We start from the raw sequence: 24,705 nt of genomic DNA, 5'->3' as shown, positions 1-24,705 counted from the left end.
CGATAAGGTGGCACGGCAGCTCTACTACTGCCATCTCAAAGAGCAAGTGCTTATGTCTCATTGCAACCACAAAGAAGAAATCTACTTCTTGCTGGCTGCCTACAGCTTACAGGCAGACTTGGGCAACTACAGAGAGAAGGTCCACGCTGGCAAATATTTTGAACCTCAGGCTTATTTCCCACAATGGGTAAGTTTGGGGGGGAACCTTTCTGTCAACAGGTCATGCCTGCAGCAGGAGCTATGCCAAGGTGGTACCTACCTGCAGCCATGCAACTTCCCCCTCTCCTGCTGCAATGATCAGGCAGATGGGTAGAGTATCACCCTGAAGGTCCCTCAGGGAATATGTCTTGTCTTTCCACTCGATGTAGATGCATGTTGCTGGGATACATCCTTCTTTGGTGATGGCATGTGTTGGTGTCACATGAATAACTCTGACAGTGCAGATGTCCTTGTTTAATTCTTCTATGGCTTAAAGGGTTGTGTGTTTCCAGAGGTACATCAGCAAGATCTCCACAACCCAAGCTCTCCAGAAAACCTCAGGGCTGCAAAGCCAAGTCTAATTCCCTTTGTTCTCCTCTCTGTAATGCTTGCCTCAGGGATGGATAGATCCAAACCTACGGGGGTAATACTGCTGTGCAGTGCCTCTGGTGCTTGCTTTGTCATTAATCTCTGCCTCAAGTGCAGTAAGAGGAAAGAGAAAGCGTTTGCATGTTTGTTTATAAGCATGTGACTTGTGCCCTTCAGGACTTTCAACCAAGAATTGATTTAATTGTCAAATGAAGGCAAATTAGCTAAGACTTTGTTAGTTGGCTGCTTGTCCCAGGCAAGTTGCATCTCCCCTGTAAGATGGCACTGTCCTCTGCTTTGGGGAGAAGGTTCAGATCAGTGACAGGACTTGTCTTGACTGATAGTCTCTTTTATGCACAAATCCTAGCCTGCCTGCCTTACTGTGCAGCATTGTGCCTTTCTCCCAGACAACAGGCCCTCATCCCATGCCATTCCTTGTTACTGGGTGCCTGTCAGGAGGTAGCTAACAAAGGGCTGGAAATGGTGGCTCTTCTGTGCTGTTTCTGAGGCAGCTAAAGGGCTTATCACAGACTGTTGCTCACCTGCACTGAGCCACAACCCCAAGCAAGTATGTGGGTGATTTATTACATCATTACAAACAGCAAAATCTGGCAGGCATGGGGACGCTTCTCTCCCTGCCCCTGGGGAGATAGTGAGTAATCTCCTCCTCCAACACAATCACTTCCTTCAACACGTGCTTCATATCATTTGGCCAAGGGCTGCCCAAGTCTCGTGCCAATGAGGAGAGGCACTGCTGCCCTGGGCTGACCCACCCAGCTTTGAACTGTGGAGCTGGCACATCTCTTTCTGCTGACACTGCACAGCTGATGGCATCAATATTGTCCTCCACCAAGGGCAGCCTTCCTCGTGGGAGGGCAACCAATCTGGCAGGGCATGCAGAGGTGTTAGCAAACAGAGTAAGCAAGGGCTTTAATATTAAATGTAAGTGGGAACTGGGTGGTGATGGGGTCTGGTTGGTTTGAGCTAGGACAGGTTGTTTCTGGCAGGATGTTCTCAGGTACCTGGTGCAATCTAGTTTTAAATGCTCCTGGTGATGGGGGATGTTGGGAAGTGAATTCAGCCAATCATCCCTCTTACCTGTCACTGCCACTCACAGCCTGAAAGGAACCAGCTGAGTATGGGAGAGGGCTGAGCTGCCCAGTAGCCTTGTATGGAGAGGGCATGTGGGTAAATGTGGGAACTGGGCACTTGCAGGGCAGGAGCAAAAGGCCCAGGGCAGGTTTTTCCTACTGCTTAGTGAAGCCACGTGCCTGCCAGCCACTCCTAATAGATAAAAAATACCTTGAGATAGTGTTATCCACCCTTTGAGAATGGAAATGCTAAGTAAGCCTAATGTGTAGTTTCTGCTCTTAAAAGGAAAACCTAGTATTTCTGCCTCTTCAGAGATGTTGCTGCTGATTGTGCTGGCATGCAGAGGCGTATTTGTTATCTGCCCATAAACATTTATGGATGCCAAGAGTTAGGAAAACTAATTCCAATACTTAAAAGTGAAAAGAGCTGACAAAACCTCTGTAGTCTTAGTCTGTTACAGTTTTGCCACTAGGATCTGTTTGGAGACATCAGTGTCATCTGGGCTGCTTTAAATGCTTATCCTCCAGGGAGGCAGAGGCAAACACAGACCAACATCTTGAGGGAATATATGAACCTCCTCCACCTCCAGCCACTGCTTTGCTGTTGATCACAGCTGCCTCTCATGGGGATTGCTGAAGAGTTGCTGACCTGTTTGTTTTCTTTGCGGTTTAGATAATTGCAAAGAGGGGGAGCGACTACATCTTGAGACATGCCCCAGAGATGCACCGGGAACAGCAAGGGCTGAGCGCTAAGGAAGCGGTGCTGAAGTTCATTAAGGAGTCCTGCCTGCTGGAAGATGTGCCCGTCCACTTCTACAGGCTGCAGAAGGTTAAACAAAGAGCTTCTTATTTTGAACTTTTCTCCCATCATTAATTGAGTGCACCATGGCATTTTTCTCCTTCTGTTTGTTTGAGGGACAGTTGCCTCTGATTCAGAGAGGCCAAACAAATCTAAAATGCTCAGCCAAATGAGGGCTGTCCCCACAAACAAATCCGTCACCAATGTACAGATGTAGCTGGAATTTAGTTGTGTTCCTCAGCCAAGAAACTGGCCACAGGAATGGCAAAACTTCATATTTGCTCCTGCCTGTCAGTAGAATTGCACCAGGGAAATCAATGAAGCTGCTTTTTTCCCCATTGTAGTTCATTGAAATTATGACAAGAGGTCAGCCAGCTTTCACACAAATGTCGTGTAACAACTGAAGGTGACACTGAGTCATTCTAACTTTCGTATCCCATTCATTCTCCAACCCTGCCAGAGCGTTGGTGTTTTTTCAGCTATATGCTTTTCTTGGCAGTTTTGGATTCCTACACTGTTGCTTGTTAGACTCTTTACCCAAACCTGCTTAAACAGAAGATGCTTCATTTTCACATGCTGAGTGCTTAGATCTAGAAATGAGAAGTTTTCTATTCCACTTAGGTGAGTGAAACCTGCCTATGCAATTAGGAATGGCTTGGGTTTTTTTTCCAAATGGAGATACACTCCTCTGTCAGACTCATAATTAAACTTTTTGGGTTTTTGTGCTCAGTGGCAATTATATCTGAGAAGTATACATGTCCTCTGAACGTATCTAACAGCTCTAGTTACTGAAGAAACATGCATTTTCTAGAGAAAATAAGTTTTGATCAGTAGTCCAGGCTTAGTTGTTTGCAAACCAAAGATGCTTGCCTACCTTTCTTCTGTTCTCTGTTTTTTTATTCTTAATGCTGTTAGTGCTGTTAGTGATGCAGTCATGCAGTCATGCAGAGAGTTAGTTACACTTGAATGCCATAAGAAGTCCAGCAGGCAGGACATGATACATTTTATATCCAAAAGCATCAAGACTGTGAAATTGCTTGCTCTTAATATTTAAATTCCTTGTTGACTTGGAATTTAGGCACCATGTACTCTTCCATGTGTCATTTGATTCTTAATAGAGTCTTATTCCTGCTGTGTGACACAGTTACCTCATTTTGTGGTGAGAGATGCTCCTCCTTAGGTGATGCTTGGGTCACCGATTGCCTGAGCCAAGTGCAGAGGTGTTGGTGGGTTGGTTGCCCTGAGATTTCAAAAGCAGTCACTTTCATCTTAAGGTGGCTTCTACTGAGGTTGGGAGCTAAGGAAAACACAACACACCCCCTATCTCTCATTCAGACCAATACTGATTTACGAAGCTCTTTGTCCTTAGGAGGCAGAAAATATTTCTTATTATTTCTTAATATTTCTTACTTTGAGCTGAAGACAGGGATGGTACCAGGGATAAAGGGTGGGGTAATGTGATGGCATAAGGCTTGTATCTTGTAAGCCAGATGAGGAGAGACATGAATAAAGATGAGTTGTGACATAAAGTTTGAGCTTTGTGAGCCCATACATTTTTACCTCCAAATTTTCTTTCTCCTTTTCTTCGTAATAAAAAAAAAAAAAAGCATGCATTCCACTCCCTAACTCTGTTGTGTTAGGAGAGGCTGAAAGAACTAGCTTATGATGTTTTTGGTCTTCAAGCAAAAAAATATGAATAGAGACCAAGTATGTCATACCAAGATGCAGCAGGAGTTAAAAGACAGTATTTCAACCCAGGTAATAAAACTCATGTAAAACCACCTACTCCCAACACCAGGATAGAATGTTAGAATGAAAGTCCTAATAATTGGGCATCGATTAGCTCCCCTCCAGCCAAACGCTACCTAAGATCTAGCAAATCCCTGGATGGGAACAGCAGTGCTGTGGCAAGGAGAGGGAAATGGGTTCCCCTTCTGTTTTGGGCTCTCTGTCACCTGGAGAGCAAGAGTGGTGCATGTTCATGGGGACAGCAGAGACAGCACGTGGTTATAAGAGAGGTTACAAGGTACTCCTGAGAACAGTAATTGTCCATATTCTCAAATCACTAAAGCTACAGGATTCCCTGTCCAGGACAGCTAGGACATATGCTGGTGAAATGCCTGAGCTCCCAGCATGAAGGGATTTTAGGTGTAGGTATTTCAGGGGTCAACAAGGCAAGGTGCACTTTACAAACATAATAAAAACCAAATGAGCTGATGGCATCTGTGTGATGAGGAGTCCTGCTACCTCTCCTGCAGTAGGTGCCAGAACAAGAGCGTGGTCTTTGTAGATTAACCTTTGACTCTTCTGTTCTTTTAGGATAAGAAGGAGGATCGACCGACAGTTATCCTGGGCCTGACCCTGAGAGGAATGCACATCTATCAGGTAACAGACTGCTGTGAAAGCCTTCTGGTGTAGCATTAACTCTGCCCAGTTCCCTGTCCTCCCCCCTCACCGTGGCTCCTCTGCCTCCCCTGCAAACCCCAGGCTCCACATATCTCAAATTCTTGGTTGTTTGCAAATTCTTTGCACATCGCTGATTCCACCCTGTTCCTGCCAGTCCCTGTGTCACTGTGGGTTTGATGTGTTGCAGGAGGTGAATCACGTTCGCCAGCTCCTCTACGACTTTCCCTGGTCACACATTGGGAAGCTGGCCTTCCTGGTGAGTATGAGGGAATGGAGGCCATCTGCCAGTGGCTGCCAGCCTGGATGTGGCAAAACTGTCGGCCTGCCTGTGCTGCTGCGTCACGTCCTGTCACTTGCACGCACGAGACCACAGCTATCTCTGGTAGCTGTGTGGCTGAAAACGTGCTCCTGCTCATCTCTTTGGCATCTCTCCTCTTTGTGCAGGGGAAAAAATTTGAAATCCAGCCAGATGGTTTGCCCTCTGCACGGAAACTGGTTTACTACACGGGTTGCCCCTTCAGGTCACGCCATTTACTGCAGCTACTCAGCAACAGCCACCGGCTCTTTCTGAATATTCAGCCAGTTTTGAAGCAGATCCAAAAACTGGAGGAGGATGAAGGTATGTTAGGGAACACCCTAGTGAGTTTAGTAAGAGGAAGAGTACAGTGTGTTAGTCTCTTCTGTTGTTTCATGGTGCCTACTCTCATCTAATTAATGGTGTTTCTGCCTTATTGGGGAGCCAGTGATAGAAGCAGAGGTGTTAGGTACCTTTCAAGTCCATTCCTAAGAAGTAATTGTGGCTCCCACATTGTTGACTGTGATCAGGAAGAATGTTTGTGTGAGAGCAGTAGAGGGATATCTCCTCTCAAGTGGTTTCTGTCTTTCCCTTCAGTGGGGTTACAGCAGTGGCCTTGAGCAGTGTGGGTGCAACCAGTGGCACGTGCCAGTCACTTGTAGAAAGGCTGACTGATCAAGTGCCTGTGGGCAAAAAGCCCTTGGTTGTTTTGTGTCTGTTAGTGTCACACAGATTTCTCAACCACCCTTAGCACATACATGCCATGGGAGCAATAATAAATCATTACTAAATACCAGCCACAGAAATCTTGTTCTTAGCTGACTTCACGTAGTGGTGGGTATTTCAAGAACCAATCAGAGCATCGGATTTAAAGATTGAGCACCAAATTTCACTAAGTAATTCCCTTTTTTTGTTTGCTTTTGTTTTGCTTTATTGTTATTGACCTTCACTCTGAAACCTACTGTTTTCTGTATCATAACTGCCTCTACCTGCCTGTTCTAATTTAGGAGATCCTGGGTTTACTGCGAGTATGAGTAATTCTTTTACAACCACCTGAGCATCCATCTGTTGAGCAAACAAAATACAAAGCTGTCCCTGTATTTGTTCAGTAGCTGCAGCGGTTGTTTCTTAGCTGTTGGCTGATGCCAACAGAACTTCCTGAATATATTTTGTTACCCTTTCTTAAAGTTCTCGCTGGTTTCTCCCTCAGAGAAGAAGCGCTACCGGGAGTCCTACATCAGTGACACTCTGGACATGGATCTGGACCCATGTGACAAGAACTCCCGTGGCAGCGGGAGCAGCGGGGGCAGCCGCAGGGATAACCGCCTGTCGCGCCAGTCCACCGGGAGCCACGGCAGCTCCCACACCTCGGGCATCGAGGCTGACTCCCGGCACCGCGTGTCCGTGGAGATGTCGGTGGATGAGCCCTTCGGCATTGACCGCGTGCACAGGAAAGAGCAATCCTGCAGCTCAACCATCAGCTACGGGAGCTCTGGCATTGACAGTGGCAGCAAAGAGCGGGCTGAGGATGACGCGCAGGATGATGGTAAAGAATTTGGACGTGTGGAGCAACTTCTAAGCCAACTTTTGTCTTCTGCTGCAGGAGAGCAGGGAGTAAGAGACTGTACAGCAGCTTGGAGCACAAGTGTAATGCTAACCATTCTCCTGCTGCTCTCTTCCTCCTAGAGCTTGAGCTGGCAGTAGATGAGCCAGAGGAAATGCCTGTAGATGAGCCTTTAGAGGGAGACCAGTTAGAGGAGGCCACTGTGGGAGAATCTGTTGAATCCCTGCCTCTAGATGCTGCTAGCTGCCAAGGTGAGATGGCTTTCTGCTGCTGCTCAATGCTGTTCTTTAAGGATCTAGCAACAGGCATGATCTGAGGGATCTACAAGAATTCCAATCTCCTTCTAAACAGCTGCCAGTGCTACTTACTGCCCTACTGCAACAGGATTTGCAGGCAGCTCATCTAGAATTTACAGGCCATCCTTTTGTATTGTATGTACAGTGCTGCTCTCCTCTGTGCTCCTCAAAGTCTCCCATCTCTAAATGTGCCAAGCTTATATGCAGTTAATGACAAAAAGATAACTGAGGTAAACTTTATGTAGGGAAGGAATATGCTTTAATATCTTGTATGCCACAAAACAGCCAAGGGGCTCAACCACAGAATAACGGGATGGTCACAGGAATTCTTAAGTAAAGTTTTGTGGCTTGTGATACAGGGGATGCTAGGCAACAGGGTTATGCAGGAGCTGTCTGGCCTTAATATATACAGCCTTTATAGGAAGCTTTATATATATATATATAGCTTTATAGGAAAGCAAGAAGGGTAAAAAAATGGGACAAGTTGGCAAGAAACTGTTTACTTGAAAGTTTTCAAATGTTGATCTTCAGGGCCAAAAATGAGTACTTGGGAGCAAAACTCCTGGAGCATTGAGGGGGCTTAATGATGTATATTTGTCTTAAGAGGACACTGTTTGTCACTGTTTGAATGTGGCCTGTGAGAACAACTTCCCTTTTCTATTGCCCACAAAACCTCAAACTTGCAATGCTTTTCACTTCATGCTTCTCCTTTCCAGCTGTAAATCAGGAATCTCTGTCTGTGGTGCAAGTCACACTAATCAAAATGAGAGGCCAAAGTGTGGAATCCCTTCACCAGGTAAGGGAGAGGTTGCTCAGCAGGAAGGTCTGTGTGTGGGCATTGAACCGAGGTCCAGTGTAATGGAGACGGCTGTAAATCAGGACACATGGATTAGTTTGGATTTGACTGATTTTTACATGGTGTAATCAAAACCAGCTGCTGGTCAGCTACTGCTCTCAGGAATAGGATAAGAGCAGCATTTGGGGTCAGAATAGTGTAGAAAGGTTTGGAGCAATCAGCAGGGAGATCATGCAAACCAGTTATTATATCTACCTTAGTCTTCTGGATGAGACATGGAAGATCAACCACATCAAAATTTTTGGTGCAATACAGAGCAAAAACCATCTATGCAGTTTGGATGTGAGTTGCAAACTTGATCATCTTGAAGCCAGAAGTAGCTTACATCAGAGCAAAACCAGATGCTTAAGCTCTAGTTGTTATATCATTTGTGTGATTATAGTCTGTGTGTAGGGAAGTCTTTGTTGTCAAGATTTTCTTTTCACCAAACACTTGAGAAAGGGAAACTATATATGGTAAAGTACGTCAGAGAAGAAGATATATTTGGAAGAAGCTCATTAAAATGGCTTTTTAAGACTTCTTTTCAAAGTATTGCTGTACTCACTGGGGTAAAGATGTGGTTTTTGAAAAAACCCAACCAAACAAAACAAAAATCCCAAAAAAGCACCTCTACCCTTTCTTCCCTCTCTTAATCCAAAATTACCTTATCTGCTGAGAGAATTCTAAAACTCTTAGCAAGGTTTTTAGTCACTTCTTAGGACTTGGTTTTTAATTTTCCATGTTTCTTTCTGGACTCAGTCAAAAATGATAAGAAATTTTCATTTATCAGCCAAATAGTCCATAAAGTGCTGTAGGAGATTTGAACAGAAGCTAAAGACCATACAGCTAAGGACCATAGAGTACAAATCATAATGAATTTATTCCTCTATTGGAGTGGAAGACTTAAGAGCTCATGGCTGGAAGTGGGCATCTTGCTTAAAGCTGTAATGTTTTTAGTTACTGCTGTTATCATGTTACACTGTTAAATGATCATGAGACATCTGTTTTATACAGGACTGTTAGGAGTGTCTATATGATTGCAAAGACCTGGCTGCCACTTTATTGCATCACATACTTGGTGGCTCCTTAGAAAACTATCAAAATATTCCTTACAAGGCCATGTAACTAAATCCTGCAGGGTTTCATTAGCATTGACCAGACAGTGCGACAAATTTGTGTTTCTGGGAGTACAGCTGAGCCAGAACAGGATTTCCTCGGGGTAGTTTTTTAATTCCTCTCCCATGGCAGTGAGTGAAATTATACTGGGAGTAAGATTTTGTAGTGCCAACAGAAGTGTCTTGGTTTCAAAATTATATTCTTGAAATTGGCCTTAATATTAGCATTTAACAGGTGATTATTAAAGAGGCAGAGCAAGAAAAAAATACAAGTGTTGAAGCTGGAAATACTCTCAAATGGTCAATAACTCCTTCACAGAGGCTTGTGTAGGGAGATGGTGCCTCTGGGAGTTACTGCTGATTTGTTGCTACTCTTTATGGAACAGTGCTATGTAGATGAAACTGTTTGTGGCAATTACTGGACACTGTAACCCATTAGTTTGCATGGTTGCCTTCTGAACCTTCCTTTCAGCTCATTAGACTTAATGTGTTCGAGCACTTGGGGTAGTTTTTTGTTAAGGGCACTTCATCCATTTGAGGACAACTACTTGGGTCTGCCAAGAAGTGTGAGGTCATTCAGGTGTCAGTATCTGTCAAGTGTTTCATCCATTGTACTGGACACTTGAGGACACAGGGCAGACAGATCAGGATCCATCTCAACATAGCATGGCAGCTTAATGCACTTGTAGTTTCTGAATTGTTCACAGCTCCTTGTTTAAGCCAACATCCTTCAGAAGGGTGGTGGGGCTCTTTTGAAAGTGGGGAAGAACAACTCTGAGAAACTTCTGGCATGCCTAGCCAGAATCCTTAGGCTGTGTCTGAGCTCTTTGTTTTTATTCATGCTGAACTGGCAGGTCAGATCGCCCAAAAGCTGGAGCTGCATGGAGCAGCACAGCCAGAGTTTGGATGACATCCGCCTGTACAAGCGCCGGCACCCGTCGCTAAGTGCCACGCTGTCTTCAGACACGTCCCACAGCTACACCTTCGGCTGCAGCCTCGAGGACAAGCTGTCTGTCTACGGCTGCGTCTACTCCACAGCGGACTGCAAAACCAAGTCTGCCCTTTACGGGAAGCGATCCATGAACTGCCTCTCCTTGGATCTTCTGGGAGAGGACCAGCTCCCAGAGGAGTTTGTGGTGTAATGAGATTGGAGCTCTTCCATACCAGGAAACAGCTCATCATGGCAATATATACCTCATTAACACGTGTGATGTCACTCTGGTTCTTGCAGATGGTGAGCAGCTTTGTTATTCAGCTCTGTATCAGTAAGTGGCATCACTTCTGCAGAGCTGGCTACAGGGCAGATCAACTGGAGTGTAGCACTTAACACTGGCATTGGTAGTGTCTATCTGAGCAGAAAGTGGAAGTGGCCTGCACCCTTGGAAGGCACACAATCAACATAAAAACCAAAAAACAGTGGACCAAAACTGACACTGAGCTAGTAAAGCAAACTTTGTCAATATGGATTAATCAGAAATTTAAAGTTTGTCATGTTCCTGCCTTTCTGTTGTGGTCCATGTCTCTTAATTTTAGTGTACAGATAGTTTGTCTTCAGTTTGTGCTGCTGCAACATTACCAACAGCTGTCAGGCCAGGATATACTCTAAGCACATTTGGAGGACTGTGTATGGAAGTGTCTGGCCTGTTTCAGTTGTAATGAACACAAGTTGCTTATTCACTGCCCTGGGAACAAGACCTGCTCTGCCAGGAGTTTCTTCTTCTTTTGTTGTTGTTATTTTGTTGTAAGCATCCAGCCAAATACAATGTGTGGTCTTTTTTTTTTTTTTTTAATGGCAACAAATGGAGCTGACTGTCAGGTGTCTACCACTGCTGTGATGCAGACTGGCATTATATCCTTGGGGAGATAGGGAGGAGATAAAGCAAATGACTTGGCTGCTTCTGAGAGTATAGAGGGCAAGAGCATTAATTGACAGGCTTTGGAAGAGAGGAGTGTGACTGGAGAATTTGTCCAGGCATGATCACCCCTTACATTGATTCATACTTTAATGCTGTTCTTTTATTTGTTTTTAATAAATCTGTTCCTTAGATTTTTTTTTCCCTTCTGCTTAGGAGGCAAGTAAAATTGGAGAAAGGCACTTTGCAAGGACAGACAGAGTGACTGTGTCCTACTTAGTCATGGATAGGTCATGCAAATATGTGTGTGTGGTGCTGCAGGGCTGATGGTGGTGCAGGTGTAGGGTGTTTGCGTGCCAGACCAAGGGTACTTGTTTTGGTGATCTTGAGAGTGGTGGATCTGGCTGTACTGGCTCTCACAAGGGAAATAATCATAATTATGCTGTTTCATTCAAGCATTTGGTGTGGAAAACATCCTGCTACCTTGTTACATGCAAATGAATATGTGTTTGGTTTCCTCCCTTCATCAATTGCCAGCATTGGGAAGCTTGTACTTGAAGGCCCAGCTTTGTGCCCAGCTTTGGACAGCCATCTAGGTGTGTTCTGGCAAACTAGAAGGGAAGGAATACTGTTCTGCTGGCTGGGGAAGTGTGTGTTGTGCAATGTTGGTCATCAAAAGCTAAAGATAGCCTTATTCAGAAAAGAAAGGAAGCCAGCCTATGACAAGGAAGGTTTGAGCTGCTGTGTTGATGGTGGGCATGCAAGCTCAGTAGTTGTCTGGTAAATTGCATTCCCATAAGTCATTAAATAGCAAATCCTTGAAGTCCATCATCTTGCTACTTGTGTGTGAATGCCATGTAGAGGCAGGCCATGCAAGTGCATCTGCACTCACTGAAGTGGGACCAGCTGCTCTACATCCTCTGAGATGAATCCAGCACCAAACCCAGGCTGTGTGTACTGTAGCCACGACTTAATTGACTGTGCCCTCTTTGATCACACTGTTTTTCCTTGTTGTAATGAACAATTAGGAGCTGTGTGTTCACTGCAGCCTCTTTTCCTTTGTTCCAAGCAAAGCCAAAATGCCTTTGCAAAGTACTTGAGGTATGTTTACTGCATCCAAAAAAAATTCTTCTAAATGGATCTGAATGGGTAAAGGAAATCTAGTTGGCTGCTCTTGAACAGTCCAGCCAAGCCTCCCTCTGTCAGTCACTCCCTGTTACCTGGGTCCTGTTTGGCCATAAGCCACAGGGCATGGGCATGGCCAGGATCTAGGAGGCCAGTGGCTGTACAGCAGGCAGCAGCCTTGCAGCAATGCAGGAGCCTTGCTCTTGCAGCTACCACAGAGCTGGAGGGATGGCTCTTACTGCAGCAGTGCCTGTCCATGCAAAACATGAGGGAGGTCTGGAGTGAGGGCCCCACTAACCTGTTGCTCTCCCACCCATGTAGATGTAAAGTTACTTGTGGTTCTGGGAATGGTTGTTAACAGGAAAAAAGGTCAAAATTCAGTGGGTATAGTCGTTTGGAAAAGGGTCATAAAATGTGTGTGCAGCATGTGCACACTTCTCTCAAAGACAATCACATCCTTATCTGCTGCAGCCTAACCACATCACAGAAGTGTTTATTGCCACCAGGCAGCTCACTGTGCTGGTTTTGCAGTTAGCAGGCATCCAAAGGATTTGGTGAAGCACTGCAATCCTGTAATCCTGCTGCTGCTGGTTACAAAATGCACCAATGCCTGAAAACAGCGTAACTGACTCTTGCATGAGCATCCACTGCCTTGTACATTCCTGAGGAGTTCTTGTATTTATTCATGGCTGGTAGGGAAGGCAAACTTTGCAGGTCTGACTGTCTTCTCTCTGTGGTCTGTGCACCTCCCTCCAGTACTGTAAGTGACATATGCATATGAAGGGGAGACCAGACACTTTGTGTATAGACTGAGAATGAATCCGTATCTTATGAGCACTGTGAATATCTATTATGCAACTTTTGTATTCATATTAAAAAAAACCAACAAAACACACCTGTTTCTGCTAGTAATACATTTATTTTTTGTTTGGATTTAGAAGATCTCATATTTTTGGGTTTGATAGTTTGGTAGATGTTAGTGTGTAAGCATTTATCAGCTGATGTTAGAAACTAGCTGCCAATATTTGTACATATTTGTAAAATACTCGTGTTATAATCACTCTATTTTAATGGTAAAAGTTTCTCCTTTCCATGAAAGGATTTTCTTGTTTAAAATAAAACATAAATAATTATATATACACCTGTAATAAAGAATGGATAGAAAAAAGGTAACTGTGTGGCTATTTTTGTGTCCAAGGAAGACTGTTTTTTCCATTTGAGATGGGTTGTGGAAATTAATTTGCTGCCAGACTAATCCATACAAGCTCAGCTTGTGATGACAAACCCAGAGGCATTGCAGTCAACAAGTCCTGTTCCTCCTTGCTATTCTCACTAGCACAGTGCCAGAGGGTCTTTGTCAGGTATTAAGAACACAGCTGAGCAGGTTGGAGTCAGCAGGACACTCAGGGGGGCTGAATCTGACTGAAGAGACAAGTTAAGCTGCTCCTGGTGGTTAGTCAAGAAACCAAGGAGGTACAGAGATCCTGTCAGCATCCTCCAGGGGCTGCATCCAAGGACAGCTGCCAGCCCACAGGATGCAAAGCGCTGCTGAAGAGCACTCCACCAAAGTCACCTAACCTGCTGGCCTGGAGTCTGGCATGGATAAAGGAAAGGTTTCTTTCCTTGGGTCATAAATCTATGAAGGAGTGCTGCAGAGCTATCTGGATGTCTTCTTGAAGAAGCTTGCTCACTGAGAGCCTCTTATAAATGTGGTTTGTTTTTTTTTTTTACCTTTTCTCTGGAAAAAAATTACTTTTTATGTACTTTGGTAGGGTAGTATTGCCTCTAATCTTAATATATCCTTTCTTGTACTTCATATTTTTGTCCAGTACTTGCTATGTTTCCAGTACACAAATTTTCAAGGACTTTGGAAACTCATCCAACTTTGGCTTGGGGATCCTGAGAGAGGGTGATTTAATTGCACATGGAGCTTTGTATGGAGATAAAACTAAGTAGCAGATCGACATCAGGTCACCCAAATTTGAAGGACATGGTCACTTCTCTTTATTTTGTTGTTTGGCAAGTAATAGCACTCTCTTGCCCTCTAGGGTGGAGTCCTGCTGGCCAAGGAGTCTGTCTCAGAAGGTGGGGCTTCTCGTGGTACCAGCAAATCCTGTGTGGGTTCAGTCAAGTGCTGCAGTGTGAGATGGGGACAATGTGGTTACTGCACTGCATCTGTTTTGAGGCATGCCACCTGTGGGAGCTGCATGGAGGTAAGGCCTCAAGGTGTGTGCTAAAGCTGATGGGTAAAACAAGCCAGGTGTTGTGGGTGAGCGGAGAGCAGTTCTTCAATGGATTTCTTGGCACCAAATTCTGAGTCACTGGAGGCTGATACTGTATTTTAAAAGTCTGAACATTTTTGAGCAAGAACTGGTCCTAAAGCCTCTCATTGTAAAGCTGTAGCTCCTTGTTCCTCGGCAAGGTGCTTCCTCTGTCTGGGTCGGGTGGCTCCTAGTTACTTTGCCCAGGCTTCTCGTGGCAGCTCTCTTCCCTCATCCCCACCCTCGTCTGCTCTGCCTCCACCTCGGAGCCTCCGCTATGACGCCTCCCCTTTCTTAGAGCGTATTCCTGGGCTCGTGGTGCCCAAGGCCTGGCTCCTGCCTTCATGTCTCTCCTGGACGCCCACCAGCTGTGGCTTGAGGAGGAGGAAGGGACCCATCGTGTCCTCTGGCCCGGCCCGTGGCGGCAGCGACACGCCATCCATGGCGCATCAAGAGCCAGCGCGGCGGCCGCCGGGTTGGGGTGTGCGGCAGGGCCGGAGTGTGAGGCAGGGCCGGGCCGGGGTGAGAGGCAGGGCCGGGGTGTGCGGCAGGGCCGGGGTGAGAGGCAGGGCCGGGGTGAGAGGCAGGGCCGGGGTGTGAGGCAGGGCCGGGCTGTGAGGCAGGGCCGGGGTGTGAGGCAGGGCCGGGCTGTGAGGCAGGGCCGGGCTGTGAGGCAGGGCCGGGCTGTGAGGCAGGGCCGGGCTGTGAGGCAGGGCCGGGCTGTGAGGCAGGGCCGGGCTGTGAGGCAGGGCCGGGCCGGGCCGCGCGGGGGCGCCCAAGGAGCGCGGCGGCCTCAGGGCCGGGCCGGGGCCGGGGGCTCCGGGCAAGTGGTGCCGATTCCCCTCGGGCAGCTTCTGTCAGCATTCTGCGGGGTCCAGGCTGACCGTCTTCCCCGGGACAGTGCAGCCCAGGGTGATCGGTACTTGAGTGAGCAGAGCCCAAAGTCAGCGGTGGCCATTCCTCACTGAATGCCGCACAAAAATCCTGTGGAGCGGTTCCAGGTTTCGGGGGTCCAGCTCCTGCAAGGAGGGATGTGTACCCGAACTGCACTGGAGAGAAAGCTGATGCCCTTTCGCCTCTGGTCACCCTTAGCCGGGCATAATTTAGCCGTGAAACGCTGATACAAGTTGAGAACCTTCCCTCCCTCTGTCAAGTTGGTTTAAAAAAGGCAGACGTGTTTAATGGGATGAGAAGTCCCAGGGGCCCAGGAGCTGCACGCTGAGATGCTGTAGCTGGGACAGCATGGAGGTGTGTGTGTGCTGAGCCAGCTCTGCGCCTTCTGTGTCACACATGGTCCCTGAATCATGCTTCTGCATAAGTCTTACAGCTTGTAAGAAGGAAAACAAGGAAAGCTTTGCATCATACCTGGCTGATGGGAAAATTTGGCAATAGGAGTGCTTAAGGGGCCCATGCCAGAAGGGCAATAGAGAGCCTTGAGTACAGGTATGTTTTGGAACATCCAGATCCAAGCCCACACTTACACAATGCCTTGAGACTGGAGTGGGGACAGCTCCCCTGGAGCAGCTGTGCCCCCAGCCTGTCCCAGCCCAGCCTGGCTGGCATTCAGCTATAGCCACATCCTGCAGTGGGATGAGCAGCAGGGTTTGCTGTGGGAGCAGCTGGGTATGACTTTGCTTAACACATGCTCTGCAAATAACAGAGAGGGTACAAACCATTGCTTTTCAGTCTGCTTCAGCACAAACTCACTTGAGCTCCAAAATTTTCAGCATTACTACTGAAAAACATAAGGCAGCTTAGGCAAACTTAGGGAGAGCTCCTCTGCCATAACATCAACTTTAACTTGTTTTCAGGAAAAAGAGGCAGATAGGAGCTCTTACAGACTTCTTTTTCCCAAGGACACAGCTGAGCTTTTGGACAACCCAGTATCTTTAAGTTTAACAAACTTTAGAGACTCCTCAAAGCTGCTGCCTCAGACTGCTAGTGCCACCACTCTGGCCCTGCTTCATCGAGGCCATCTTTAACTCAGAGCTGCCTCTCTGACTCTAAGCAGGTGCCTACAAAGCTCCAAGTACAATTTCTTCCCATTTCAGGATGAATGGTTAAAACAGAGATTCCCCACAAGGCATGGTGACAGCAGGGACAATGAAGAGGTGACATCCCAGGTGTGGAGGAGCATGAAGTGGTTTCTGGCATTTCTAAGCCACTCCTACACCTGACAGCAGGGACCACAGAGTGTTCCTAGTGGCTCAGGCATTTAACTTGCTGCAGCTGGTAGCAGGTCCAGGAGGAGGGTGCTCCAGAGGAAGGCAGTCAAGGCACAGGAAATCAGCTGTCTTTCTGAGGCAAACAGCCAAGTAAGAGAGAAGGGCTCAGCAGAAGCTCTGGGAGAAGTGACCAGAAGGCTCCATAGTTGTGGTCCTGTGGATGAGCTGCCCAGGAGAGAAGTAAGGAGAGACTTGCTGGGGTAATGGGGTAGGGCTTGTTTGCTTCCTAGTCTTTTCCAAATGTTGTTCACTCTAAGAGCCATATTAGTTGCTGGGATGTGTCCTGCAAACTGTTTCTACCTTCCTCCTATCTGGTGTTTCCTAATGGTGAAACTGCTGACTCTTCCCTGGGATGTGGTGGTGTAAGGAATAACTTGCAAGGACTACAGGCAGCAATGGCATGGGTGAGGGCAGCAGTAAGTTGGCAGGACCTTGATAGGCCTTCTGTGCTCACTGCATCATTAGGCCAGGGCCTGTTTTACTCCTGATTGCCCTTTTGTGGCTCTTGTGTTTCCTGGAGCTTGGGATTCTCGTGTGAGAGCAGCTCTGCAGTCCTGGTCTTTTGGGCTGCAGAGGACCTTGGCCTCAAACATGTCAATTGTCCAACAGTGTCCTCTCTCAGGGCACTTGTGCTGTGATTGCTGAGCAAACTGGGAGCAGCCCTGTCTGGATGTGGGCCACAAAGGCCTGGCAGCATGAGCAGCTGGGTGAAGAGGACAGCAGGATGTAGCAGTGGGACACCTGCAGGGACTGACCTGGTGGCAGTGCCGCTTGGTGAGAGTGGGTGGGAGACACTGGAGCCCTTCTTTAGGGGGCTCTCAGACCTGCTCTGTCGAAAGCAGGTGCCTAAGCTGAGACTCTGGCCAGGATCTGGCAAAATCTCAGCAATGAGGATGGGACCTCAGCTGCGTGGTGCTAAGTGCCAATGAAATCTGATCTGCCAGGGTTGTTTTCGGGACTTCAGTGAGTCAACATTTGTATGAGTCAGTGTCACAGCATCTCCACTATCTTGTGCCTGCCATTACTTTATCAGAGCTCCTTCAGGACTCTGTGGCATTTTCCATGTTTCCTTTTCACTCCTTTTGGGAAGTACACGGTGTCCAAAACTCCCTGGCCTTTTTGAGGCTGGAACTTTTACTTTCTTGTCTCTATGGTGAGGTTGCCTTGCCTTCAAGCTTCCCATCACTGCACCACCATGTAACTGTAACATTGTGTGGCCCAGAGCACACCTGGCTACAGGACTCCTGTGTGCTGTCCTTGCCTGGCCTTGTAGTGTGTAACCTTCTCTGGCTCTCCCAGAGCATTTGGGGGCGTTGGGATCCTCTGTGCTTGGCTGGTCTCTCCAAAACCATGTCCTGGGCAAAGGCAGTTGTTCCTGCCTTGTGCAGTACCAGACTTGCCTGCAAACAGGCAGAGGCATCCTCAGTGGCACTGCCCCTTCCTGGCTCAGCAGGGATGTTCTGCAGAGGGACCACCTCACCATGCCATGGCAGTTCAGGGCTCTCTTCAGGAGAGACACAGGAGGAGTACTCACGTCCGGTATGAGGAGGTGGATGGAGAAATATGAGTGGAGAGAGCAGCTGCTCTGTTGGCCTGAATATGGCTTGAGGTAATACCTGTAGTTACTTCTAAGCTCATACAAGGTCCACAACCAGACTGGGTGCAGTCCTGGTGATGTGAGGATCAGGAGCAGTACCTGTGTTGCACTTCCCTGCTGTGGAACTTGGGAAGATTTCTTTACCAGGATCCTTCCAGGGACTGTGCAGGTAGCTTGCTTATTGTCCTCTGCTCCATGTGCCCATGCAACTGCACATTTTAACAATTTTGTTATTCACCAGTTCTTCTGCCTTTTGTCTGTATGCCACAGGACCTGAGCTCATGACATGCAGCTGGGCCTGCAAAGTTTTTTTGCCCTTCAGAATGCTCCCATTTCTGAAATGTGTGTTTTCCCTGAAGCTTGTATAATTTAAAACAACAGCTCAGAGACAGTGGTGGGCAAAGTCTCTGTGTATGTGTGCGTGCTCACAAGGAGGTGGAGGAGGCTCATGCTACAAAAAACCCAGACATCTGAAGTGAGGGAGGAGCTATCATCTTCTGTCTCTTGGATCTTCAAAGCTTCTGGTGTGGCTTCCAAAACTTTTTATAGTAGTGGGGTGGGGCTCTTTTGTTGGTGGTGCCTTTGGTTTATTTGTTTTGTCTTGTTTTATGTAGAAGAGGGACAGAAGTCATTAGTAAAGTCCAGAGGAAAATGAAAAGGAAAAGCACTCCTGGTGGTGCTTTTAAGTGAACACTGAGCACTGACTCATCCCAGGCAGGATAGCAGTTTCATGTAACAGAAAGAGTAAGAGGGAATACATGACGGAGGAGATACTTGCAAAAATGAAACAAGGAGAACTGGGAGAAGAAGGGGGTGATAATTTGACTTAACTGAGGTTCCCCAGGGAAATGAGCAGAGGTGCAACTTTAGGCCTGAAAATCTGTGGACAAGATGTGCTAATCTCATGAGATATGTGCATGAATTCAAGAAGGCTCAAATTTAATCTTAGATTTCTTAAAAATAAACAAAATAAAAAGGGGAAGATGCATTGCAAGACAAAACTTGATTTGATAAAAGTGGGTGTACAAGAGGGTAAAAATAGTTGTGGGCAATGTTTCCTCTCTCTTGTGTCCTTCAATTATATCCCCCTGTGCCCTCCATTATATGATATGTGGCTGGGGCTATGGTTAATGTCCTTGTTAAACTGCCAAGTTGGTTTTGTGAAAGGCTGTGGAACCTTTGGCATCCCTGCACTCTGGGCCTGTTTGCTCCTCCATGATCAGATGCTGATGCTTCTGGCTGGGAGGGACTTGCAAGCCCATCAGCTTGCAACTGTTTCTTCTCAGCAAGAGCCAGGAGCCTTTTCCAGCAACCGCTTCATTCTGCCTGTTCCTCACATTTTGCAAGGGTTTGGAAAAGTGCTTCATAAAATAGAATCAGCAATTTAATAACAAATTTTTGTGAACCTTCCAATGCTGATTATGGTTTTTCTAGCGTGGCTAAAAGCAGGCTCTCTTTGTGGTGTGGCTGCTGCCAAAACACAAAGCCACACGTGGAAATTAAATATATAATTTTCAAACGTCAGCATAGGTCAAGGTTTTGTTTAAGAGTGGGCTAAAGGCTTGTCTGGTTTGATTACTGGTTTGTTTTAATCCCATGATGATATGCAACTCTCTTAAGCAATGGTGGATCACAGTGCTTTTTTGGGCTCTGCTGATAAGAGTGTTCCTAAGTGATGAGGAAGATTAAGGGCTTGTCTGGAGGGGGTGCAGAGTGCAGTGTGGGTTTAGCACTCAAAGCTAAATATGGTGAACTGCCCTGCACAAAGCTGCGTCTTGCAGGTGCCAAGTAAAACATCTTCAGAGGGAGCTGGTGGAGACCTGGTCCCGTGCTATGTGATCTGCTCTGCCTCATTCCATGCAGCCTTGCCCTGTTCAGAAAGCTGGCTGCTGCAAGGGAGCTGGGGGCAGATTTGCAAAGGCTGAAAGGTATGTGAACCAGCAATGCAGAGCTGGGCAGGCACAGCAGGGTACAAGGCTGAAAAATGTAACTGGAAATCCTCCACAGCAGTTGTGTGTTCTTCAAGATTAAGTGCTTGAGCACTCAGTTTCCCTGGTTGTGGTAAACTGAGAGCTGGTGCTCTAAACCCTTTGTCTGGACTCCATTGATAGACTAGGCAGGCAGAGTTACTGCTGAAAGTGGATCTGTCCTGTTAATCCCTTTCCTTTGGCTGCAAGGCCAACCACCAACCTCAGCTGATAAATTCAGTCTGTAATGATAAATCCACAGAGAAGTGGGCGCCAAACTACTTTTGGGCCAAATTTTGGACTTGTACTTTAAAGGTCATTGTGTGATTCTAGGTAAGTCTAGATTTCTGCTAACTTTGTGTAGGTTTACGTGTACACATATCTCTGTATATTACCTTAGACAAGCACTTGCTGCTATTAGGCCTTGGGGATTGCTCTGGTGGAGTCCCATTTTCCTTGCTCCATCTCCAGATCTGCTAAATGACCTTGAAACCAGAGCATCCACATGTACTGGGAGAGACAGGAGCTCAGAGATTTGTCTTTGAACTGAATCCAAAGTTTCTGCTGTTTGGGAGGATGCTTGGCCTATGGGTTAGGAGTGTGGAAGCTGCTTCCACTTTTAAATAAGGTGCTCTGGGGTACATCTGCATGACTGTGGGACCCTGAGCCTCCCAGGCAGGTGCTGTGCTGGTTGGGCTTCACACTGTTGGCTCCTTGGCCTCCTGGACACTAAACCAGGATGCTGAGTACCAAAAGTATTCACAAGAGCAAATTCTCTTGTGTTTGCTGTGGCTTCTGCAGTGGGCAGGCTCTTTGAGGAAGGGTTGGAGGTTTCTGGATACTGTCGCTGATATTACCTGCTCAGCTCCTCTACAGGGAGCTGTGTAAATTCAAGAGGAGCTCCCGAAGGCCAATCCCGTGGGTGGCTGGGGTTTGTGGTGCCTTGCAGCATCATGTGGATGTGTGCCTATGTCCCAGGGCCAGCCAGGGGACAGTGTGAAGTGTGACATCGGTAAGAACCGAGGGAAATTAAACAAGAGAAAGCTGGGGCCCAGGGGAGGAGAATGAGAGCCCAGCAGTGGAAGGTTAACATGTTGACTGCCACCAAGGCATGTGGATCATGGATGGAAAACAGCACCCCTCTGTACTGAGCAGCACTCTGAGACAGTGACCCAGGGACTTGTCGGAAGCAGGGTTGAGAGTGCCCCAAGACTCCAGCTGAATGCTGCATTATGCAATCACAGACTTCACTGAAAGGATCTCCTCCTGGTTTATGTTGTTTTTACTCTCATTTGGTTGTGCTCCTGCCCTTGAAGAGAGCAAAGCTGTTTTAGCATGTAGACTACATGGGCATTCTTAAGAACAACCACCTTTTCCCTGGTGCTTATGCCCTTCTATCTCAATATTTCAGAATTCTTTCAAACATTACTTTTCTTTCTTTCTCCCAGTGTTGGTATGTGTGTTTCAGCTTGACAGTGCCAAGACATTGAGGACTGGTTTATCAGGATAGGCTGTAGTCAATGAGGGAAACCTCGAGGTCAGCTCTATGAATATCTGTCACATCTGCTTTTCTAAAACAGATGTAATTTCAAAGCATGAAATATCTAAGTACTGAAAAATGACAGCAAAGAAGTACAGGGCCTTGCACATGCTTGCTCCCCAAGACATAAGTTACATGTCTGAATATCCTCCTTTGGCAGGCCTGAGTGACTCTTGGGACAGAAGGCAATTCAGCTTAGACATGTGAGTAAAGCCATTTCACCCTTACAACTTTTACCCTTCTTCCTTTCTGACACTGGGATTGAGCAATCACATCTCTATAACCCAGGAAATTCCAAACCTGAAAGTTGTTAGAACAAAATGTTAACCCTGCTGCCCTGCATATCCTGTACACTCTGTAGTGCAGGTCAAACAGTGAGCGATATGCTATGCTGACAAGGAAAACAGGAGTAGGGAATGCTGCAGACTCTCAGTTTGGCAGAGTTAATGTTGATGTAGAAACTTAACCTTTTTGCTCGTATTTGAGGGGTTTGTTTCTCTGCTTCAATAATAAGTACTGCTGCTTTTCTCCTACAACAAAGATTATAAATAAATCCAAAGTTTTGAAGGGCAGTTTTTCAGAAAAAGAAAAGAAAGAACAGCTCACGGCAAGTTCTGCTTCTCTGTAACACTTAAAAATGTCAAATCCTTAAAATACTTGGACTTACTTTTAACTACTGGTGGAATTAGCCCTTGTTACTTAACCTGTCTTTGAGCTGTAATCCAGGCTGCTTTAGTAACCCAGCTGTCCAGAGACTAAGGTGAGCTTGAAGCTGCTCCTGCATTTTGTTTACCAGGCTGACATTCCTTGCTCTGACACTTTCACCTGAGATTGTTTTACTGACCACTCAGCTTCCTAAACTCCTGTGACCAGATTTGTTTTCTACCCCTCTGTTAGTGCTGGAATCAGGTAAAGTTAAGGCTTTTTTTTACCCTCATGACATTATTTAGGAAAGCAAGTGTTATTGCAGCTCTCTGGTTCGATACTTGTGTTCTGAGCACTAGAGCACTGCAAGCAACACAGCAGCTGTTATATATTCATGGGTGAAATTCCAATAATAGTATGCTACATAATCTCTGGATAAATATTTGTGCTTGTGAAGGTTAAGTGACTTGGAGTACTATAAACTCCAGCTTTTGGGGCAGGCCACTGCAATTTAAGCCTTCTTGCAGTGACCTAACAATGACCTCTCTCCCAGTCTAGTGGCAGAGTAATTGCTGGTGGAAAAAAAATTAAGAGTGGCTCTTGAGGCCTCTGCTGAGCAATAATTTAGTGCACAGAACACATCAGATGTTGCTTGATCCCATGTGTTCACTTTGGATCTACTTCTCACCTCTAACATTGCTTAAACTTCTTGAAACTTCTCCCAGTGTCCCTTCATTCACAAACCTTGCATGATGTTGTCTCACCATTGGTGTAAAAGGGTGAAAGCCTCTTGCAGGTGACAAACAGCATATCACAAGCTGGTGTTTGGTGTTTTATTTGTGTGGTTATCCTCTTTTAATCTGAAGGCACAGCATCAATGTTGTGATGTGTTTAACTTGCTTCAGAAACGCAAGTGAAACAATAGGCCAGATTACTACAACAGTTGTACAAGTTGGGTCCCATTAGGATCTGTAGTTCAGGGCCTCTCAGCATTCATGAAGCAAAAACACCCCCCAAACAGGCAAAGCTGTGGGTTTAATGAACTCAGCAGAGCTGGGACTCATTCCAACTATTTAACTTGTGTGTTTTCAAAAAGTTGTGTAATCCCTCATTTGCTTTCTAAGCCACATTCCAGAGGGATAACAGATATAGCCTACTTATTTTTCTCCATCTCAGTAATGCCATTATTTCCTACCTAAAACCAGAGAACAAAGCGCCATTCAGTACAGCTCATGGGCTCCTTTACACTCATACCTGTTGCTAGTGCATTAGGAATGAGCCCATCCATGCTGGATAGTAGAGCAGTCAAAAACTGATGTGTCTCATTTTAATACACAGAGGACATATTTCACTTGCTGCTATGAAGCACTGGAATGATATTTAAACTCCTGACTTCTACTGAGAAGACAGAATGCACCCTTGGCCTGTCAGAAGCAAACCACCCTAAATCAGGGTCCTGTTGATTTAGGGCAAGTAGAATTAAAGAAACACATCACCAAAGCTATGTCTTAAAGCCCAGTTTATTTCTCTACCATTCCACCATGGTGGGTAGCTGTTGTCAATACTTGCTATTATCTTTGGAGCAAGAACATCATTAGCAGGTTTATTGCTTACTAATGCCATGTTGAAGATTGTTTATTTTATCTGGCAGTTGATATCTAAAAGAATGGCTTAAGGACAACAATATACATTTCAGTCTGAGGAACTCATTAATGATACTTTAATCCACAGGAGTCTTAGGTTTTTATTTTCCTTTACTCGGCACTGAGAAATTTTTTTTCTTGACTTGTCCTCTCTGAACTTGCCGAGCACGAGTTCCAAATCCCAGAGACTGCATTGATTCTGTTAAGTACTTTTGGCCAGGAGAGATGCACAGCATCACCAACAGTTTAGCATCACCTCCTAAAAGCAGGGGAAAGACAAAACATACTTATTTACCTCATTATTTTCAGTAAATTATACATTATTACCATACTGATACACAGGTTACTGTTGCTTTCATGAAGCAGAAGACTGCTTTTGAAAAGGGCTGTTGAAACAGACAGCTCCTTCATGGGGAGTCTATATCCAACAATATATTTGCCCCAAAATGTTTCACAATTTGTAATGTAGATTTTTTCCCCTATTAGCTTCATTACTTAATCATCATGTATGTTATGGCTCTGGACACTTACTTAAGTTCTGTCAAATATTTGTAAATTTGGGGTAATGGCAAAATGGCTTGTGTGACAATTAAACAAAACAGACTTGAAGTTTATAGACAATGGTTAAACAAAGGCAGAAATGGCCATTTTCAACACTTCACCAAAGTCATACAACAGACTTAGTTAAAATCAGGCTGAGTGCCTGTACAACATAGCTCTCACTTCTCTTTTTGGCTTTCCCTTCTCACAGTAGGGACTCCAGTACTAAGTGAAAATCAAAGCTTAAGCAAAAAAGTAATAGTATTTCAGAAACTCTGAAGAACTGTTATCTCATTCACTGTCAATGCCTTGAACTGGAGATTAAAAGCATAGGGGCTAAT

General features: G+C 45.9%; 2 protein-coding genes across 2 annotated transcripts in view; one reads left to right on the top strand and one right to left on the bottom strand.

Annotated features, from left to right (window-relative positions):
• The window catches only part of FRMD1 (FERM domain containing 1), a 41,019-nt gene extending 27,922 nt beyond the window's left edge, over positions 1 to 13,097 (top strand). Inside the window, exons 6-14 of the mRNA XM_058801751.1 lie at positions 1 to 187; positions 2,332 to 2,487; positions 4,777 to 4,842; positions 5,051 to 5,119; positions 5,308 to 5,482; positions 6,369 to 6,704; positions 6,845 to 6,973; positions 7,735 to 7,814; positions 9,823 to 13,097. Of these exons, the coding sequence (XP_058657734.1) occupies positions 1 to 187; positions 2,332 to 2,487; positions 4,777 to 4,842; positions 5,051 to 5,119; positions 5,308 to 5,482; positions 6,369 to 6,704; positions 6,845 to 6,973; positions 7,735 to 7,814; positions 9,823 to 10,110 (1,486 nt within the window). The 3' untranslated portion in view covers positions 10,111 to 13,097. The remainder of the gene's footprint in view (positions 188 to 2,331; positions 2,488 to 4,776; positions 4,843 to 5,050; positions 5,120 to 5,307; positions 5,483 to 6,368; positions 6,705 to 6,844; positions 6,974 to 7,734; positions 7,815 to 9,822) is intronic.
• Positions 13,098 to 23,701: 10,604 nt separating this feature from the next.
• Positions 23,702 to 24,705, bottom strand: part of KIF25 (kinesin family member 25) — a 40,860-nt gene continuing 39,856 nt past the window's right edge. Inside the window, exon 15 of the mRNA XM_058802300.1 lies at positions 23,702 to 24,083. Within this exon, the coding sequence (XP_058658283.1) occupies positions 23,926 to 24,083 (158 nt within the window). The 3' untranslated portion in view covers positions 23,702 to 23,925. The remainder of the gene's footprint in view (positions 24,084 to 24,705) is intronic.

The sequence above is a fragment of the Ammospiza caudacuta genome, chromosome 3 (assembly GCF_027887145.1).
Source record: "Ammospiza caudacuta isolate bAmmCau1 chromosome 3, bAmmCau1.pri, whole genome shotgun sequence".
Classification (NCBI taxonomy): Eukaryota; Metazoa; Chordata; class Aves; order Passeriformes; family Passerellidae; genus Ammospiza; species Ammospiza caudacuta.
The sequence above is the reverse complement of the archived record's forward strand: the minus strand, read 5'-3'. Positions and strand labels throughout refer to the sequence as shown.